The 5,388-nt window shown below is 59.6% G+C and overlaps 1 protein-coding gene across 1 annotated transcript in view; it reads right to left on the bottom strand.

The window, feature by feature from the left end:
* The window catches only part of LOC139792987 (uncharacterized), an 8,107-nt gene extending 4,082 nt beyond the window's left edge, over positions 1-4,025 (bottom strand). The window contains exon 1 of the mRNA XM_071736981.1: positions 3,963-4,025. Within this exon, the coding sequence (XP_071593082.1) occupies positions 3,963-4,025 (63 nt within the window). The remainder of the gene's footprint in view (positions 1-3,962) is intronic.
* Positions 4,026-5,388: the final 1,363 nt, after the last annotated feature.

Here is a 5,388-nt window from a genome sequence, read left to right as displayed (position 1 = left end):
TGGGGGAAATGGGGGAAATGGGGAGGAAATGGGGGGAAATGGGGGGGAAATGGGAAATGGGGGAAGTGGGGAGGAAATGGGGGGAAATTTGGGGGGGAAATAGGAGGGAAATGGGGGGGAACTGCGGGGGGAAATGGGGAGAAATGGGGGGAATGGGGGGAAATGGGGGGAAATGGGGAGGAAATGGGGGGAAATGGGGGAAATGGGAGGGGGAAATGGGGGGAAATGGGGAGAAATGGGGGGGAAATGGGGGGAAATGGGGGAGGAAATGGGGGGAAATGGGGGGGAAATGGGAAATGGGGGAAGTGGGGAGGAAATGGGGGGGAAATTTGGGGGGAAATAGGAGGGAAATGGGGGGGAACTGGGGGGGAAATGGGGAGAAATGGGGGGGAAATGGGGGGAAATGGGGAGGAAATGGGGGGAAATGGGGGGGAAATGGGGAAATGGGGGAAGTGGGGGGGAAATGGGGGGGAAATTTGGGGGGGAAATAGGAGGGAAATGGGGGGAACTGGGGGGGAAATGGGGAGAAATGGGGGGGAAATGGGGGAAATGGGGAGGAAATGGGAGGGAAATGGGGGGAAATGGGGAGGAAATGGGGGGAAATGGGGAAATGGGAGGAAATGGGGGGAAATGGGGGGAAATGGGAATGGGGAAATGGGGGGAAATGGGGAAATGGGGGGAAATGGGAGGGAAATGGGGGGAAATGGGGGGAAATGGGGAGAAATGGGGGGAAATGGGGGAAATGGGGAGGGAAATGGGGAGGGAAATGGGGAGGGAAATGGGGGGAAATGGGGGAAATGGGGAGGAAATGGGGAATGGGGGAAATGGGGGGAATGGAGGAAATGGGGGGGAAATGGGAGGGGAAATGGGGGGAAATGGGGGAAATGGGGGAAATGGGGGGAAATGGGGGAAATGGGGGAAATGGGAGGGAAATGGGGAGGGGAATGGGGAGGGAAATGGGGGAAATGGGAGGAAATGGGGGGAAATGGGGGGGAAATGGGGGGAAATGGGGATGGGGAAATGGGGGGAAATGGGGGGAAATGGGGGAGGAAATGGGGGGGAAATGGGGGAAATGGGGGAAATGGGGGGAAATGGGAGGAAATGGGGGAAATGGGGGGGAAATGGGGAGGAAATGGGGGGGAAATGGGAGGAATGGGGGGAAATGGGGGAAATGGGGGGAAATGGGGGGAAATGGGGGGAAATGGGGGGAAATGGGGGGAAATGGGGGGAAATGGGGGGGAAATGGGAGGGAAATGGGGGAAATGGGGGGAAATGGGGGGGAAATGGGGGGAATGGGGAGGAAATGGGGGGGAATGGGGGGGAAATGGGAGGAATGGGGGAAATGGGGGAAATGGGGGAAATGGGGGGAAATGGGGGGGAAATGGGGGGAAATGGGGGGAAATGGGGGGGAAATGGGGGAATGGGGGGAAATGGGGGGGAAATTGGGGGGAATGGGGGAAATGGGGGGGAACTGGGGGGGAAATGGGTGAAATGGGGGGAAATGGGGGGAAATGGGGAGGAAATGGGAGGAAATGGGGGGAAATGGGAATGGGGAAATGGGGGGAAATGGGGGGGAAATGGGGGAAATGGGGGGAAATGGGGGAAATGGGGAGGAAATGGGAGGGAAATGGGGGGAAATGGGAGGAAATGGGGGGAAATGGGGGAAATGGTGGAATGGGGGAAATGGGAGGGAAATGGGGGGAAATGGAGGGAAATGGGGGGAAATGGGAGGGAAATGGGGGAAATGGGGGAAATGGGGGAAATGGGAGGGAAATGGGAAAATTGGAGGGAAATGGGGGAAATGGGAGGGAAATGGGGGAAATGGAGGGAAATGGGAGGAAAATGAGGGGAATGGGGAGGAAATGGGGGAAATGGGGGAAATGGGGAGGAAATGGGGGGGAAATGGGGGAAATGGGAGGAAATGGGGGGAATGGGGGGAAATGGGGGGGAAATGGGGAGGAAATGGGGAGGAAATGGGGGGAAATGGGAGGAAATGGGGGAAATGGGGGAAATGGGAGGAAATGGGGGGAAATGGGGGGAAATGGGGGGGAAATGGGGGGGAAATGGGAGGAAATGGGGGGAAATGGGGGAAATGGGGGGAAATGGGAGGAAATGGGGGGAAATGGGAGGAAATGGGGGGGAAATGGGGGGGAAATGGGGGGGAAATGGGAGGAAATGGGGGAAATGGGGGGAAATGGGGGGGAAATGGGGAGGAAATGGGGGATGGGGGAAATGGGGGGAAATGGGGGGGAAATGGGGGGAAATGGGAGGAAATGGGGGGAAATGGGGGGAAATGGGGGGGAATGGGGGGAAATGGGAGGGAAATGGGGGGAAATGGGGAAGGGGGAAATGGGGGGAATGGGGGAAATGGGGAATGGGGGGAAATGGGGGGAAATGGGGGGAAATGGGGGGGAAATGGGGGAAATGGGGGGAAATGGGGGGAAATGGGGGAATGGGGAAATGGGGGGAATGGGAGGGAAATGGGGGGAAATGGGATGGGGAGAAATGGGGGGAAATGGGGGGAAATGGGGAGGAAATGGGGGGAAATGGGGGGAAATGGGAGGGAAATGGGGGAAATGGGGGAAGTGGGGAGGGAAATGGGGGGAAATGGGGGAATGGGGGGAAATGGGGGAAATGGGGAATGGGGATTGGGGGGAAATGGGGAGGGAAATGGGAGGGAAATGGGGAGGAAATGGGAAATGGGGGAAATGAGGGGAAATGGGGGGAATGGGAGGGAATGGGGGGAAATGTGGGGAAATGGGGGGGAAATGGAGGAATGGGGAAATGGGGAGGAAATGGGGAGGGAATGGGGGGGAAATGGGGGGAATGGGGGGGAAATGGGGAGGAAATGGGGGAGGGAATTGGGGGGGAAGTGGGGAGGAAATGGGGGAAATGGGGAAGGGGAAATGGGGAGGAAATGGGAGGGAAATGGGGGGTAGGGAGGAAATGGGGGGAAATGGGGGAAATGGGGGAAATGGGGGAAATGGGGGAAATGGGGGGAAATGGGAGGGAAATGGGGGAAATGGGGGGAAATGGGGGGGAAATGGGGGGAAATGGGGGGAAATGGGAAATGGGGAAATGGGGGGAAATGGGGGGAAATGGGGGGAAATGGGGGAAATGGGGGAAATGGGAGGAAATGGGGATGGGGGGAAATGGGGGGGAATGGGTGGAAATGGGGGGAAATGGGGGGAAATGGGGGAAATGGGGGGAAATGGGGGGAAATGGGGGGGAAATGGGGGGGGAAATGGGGAAATGGGGGAAATGGGGGGAAATGGGGGGGAATGGGGGGAAATGGGGAGGAAATGGGGAGGAAATGGGGGGAAATGGGGGGAATGGGGGGGAAATGGGGAGGGAAATGGGGGAATTGGGGGGAAATGGGGGAAATGGGGGAATGGGGGGAATGGGGGGAAATGGGGAGGGGAAATGGGGGGAATGGGGAAATGGGAGGAATGGGGGGAAATGGGGGGAAATGGGGGGGAATGGGGGAATGGGAAATGGGGATGGGGGGAATGGGGAGGAAATGGGGAGGAAATGGGGGAATGGGGGAAATGGGGGAAAATGGGGAGGAATTGGGGGGGAAATGGGGGGAAATGGGGAGGAAATGGGGGGAATGGGGCGAATATAGAAATAACGTCCCATTATTGACATTATTCCCATTATTATTCCCATTATTCCCATTATTGACGTTATTCTCATCCCCAAGATTTATAACCCACAAATCCATGGCTTTTCCATGGGGTTTCCATGGGGTTTCCATGGGGTTTCCATGGGTTTCCATGGGGTTTCCATGGGGTTTCCATGGGTTTCCATGGGGTTTCCATGGGGTTTCCATGGGGTTTCCATGGGTGCTGTGGAAGGGGCACCCACAGATCCAGGGGGGATGGGGATGGGATCCATGGATCCAGGATTTTTCCAGGATTTTTCCCTGGGTGCTCCAGGGGTGCTGGGGGATGGGCACCCACAGAGTGGCCACCCAAGGGGCCCCATGGCCTCTCGTGGCCACCAAGAGCCCCTTGGGTCCCCATGGCCACTCAGGGATCCCCATGGCCACCCAGAGGTCCCATGGCCACCAAGAGATCCCCATGGCCACCAAGAGATCCCCATGGCCACCAAGAGCCTCTTGGGTCCCCATGGCCACCAAAAGGTCCCCATGGCCACCCAGGGGACCCCATGGCCACCATGAGATCCCCATGGCTACCAAGAGCCCCTTGGGTCCCCATGGCCACCAAGAGATCCCCATGGCCACCAAGAGGTCCCTATGGCCACCAAGAGGTCCCCATGGCCACCAAGAGATCCCCATGGCTAGCCAGGGATCCCTGTGGCCACCCAGAGGTCCTCCATGGCCACCAAGAGCCCCTTGGATCCCTGTGGCCACTAAGAGATCCCTGTGGCCACCCAGAGCTCCCCATGGCCATGAAGAGATCCCCATGGCCACCCAGAGGTCCCATGGCCACCAAGAGATCCCCATGGCTAGCCAGGGATCCCTGTGGCCACCCAGAGGTCCTCCATGGCCACCTAGGGGTTCCCATGGCCACCCAGAGGTCCTCCATGGCCACCCAGGGATCCCTGTGGCCACCCAGAGGTCCTCCATGACCACCCAGGGATCCCTGTGGCCACCCAGAGGTCCTCCATGGCCACCCAGGGATCCCCATGGCCACCATGAGATCCCCTTGGCCACCAAGATATCCCCATGGCCACCCAGGGATCTCCATGGCCACCAAGAGATCCCCATGGCCACCAAGAGCCTCTTGGGTCCCCATGGCCACCAAGAGGTCCCCATGGCCACCCAGGGGACCCCATGGCCACCATGAGATCCCCATGGCCACCCAGAGGTCCCCATGGCCACCCAGAGGTCCCATGGCCACCAAGATATCCCCATGGCCACCCAGAGGTCCCATGGCCACCAAGAGATCCCCATGGCTAGCCAGGGATCCCTGTGGCCACCCAGAGGTCCTCCATGGCCACCTAGGGGTTCCCATGGCCACCCAGGGGTCCCCGTGGCCACCATGAGATCCCCATGGCCACCAAGAGCCCCTTGGGTCCCCATGGCCACCAAAAGGTCCCCATGGCCACCAAGAAGCCCAAAGTCCCCATGGCCACCCAGGGGTCCCTGTGGCCACCCAGGGATGGGGGGGGGGGGGGAAATGGGTGGGATATTGGGTGGGTGGGGGGTGATGGGTGGGGGGTGCTGGGTGGGGGGGTGATGGGGGGGGTGATGGGTGGGGGGGTGATGGGTGGGTGATGGGTGGGGGGTGATGGGTGGGGGGGTGATGGGTGGGGTTGATGGGTGGGGGGTGCTGGGTGGGGGGTGCTGGGTGGGGGGGGGTCTGTCCTGCAGCAGCCGTTGCCCATCAGAAGCCATGAGAAGATTTATTGGAGAGGCCCCTC

The sequence above is a fragment of the Heliangelus exortis genome, chromosome 2, assembly GCF_036169615.1.
Source record: "Heliangelus exortis chromosome 2, bHelExo1.hap1, whole genome shotgun sequence".
Taxonomy (NCBI): Eukaryota; Metazoa; Chordata; class Aves; order Apodiformes; family Trochilidae; genus Heliangelus; species Heliangelus exortis.
This window is presented reverse-complemented; position numbering and strand designations above follow the sequence as displayed.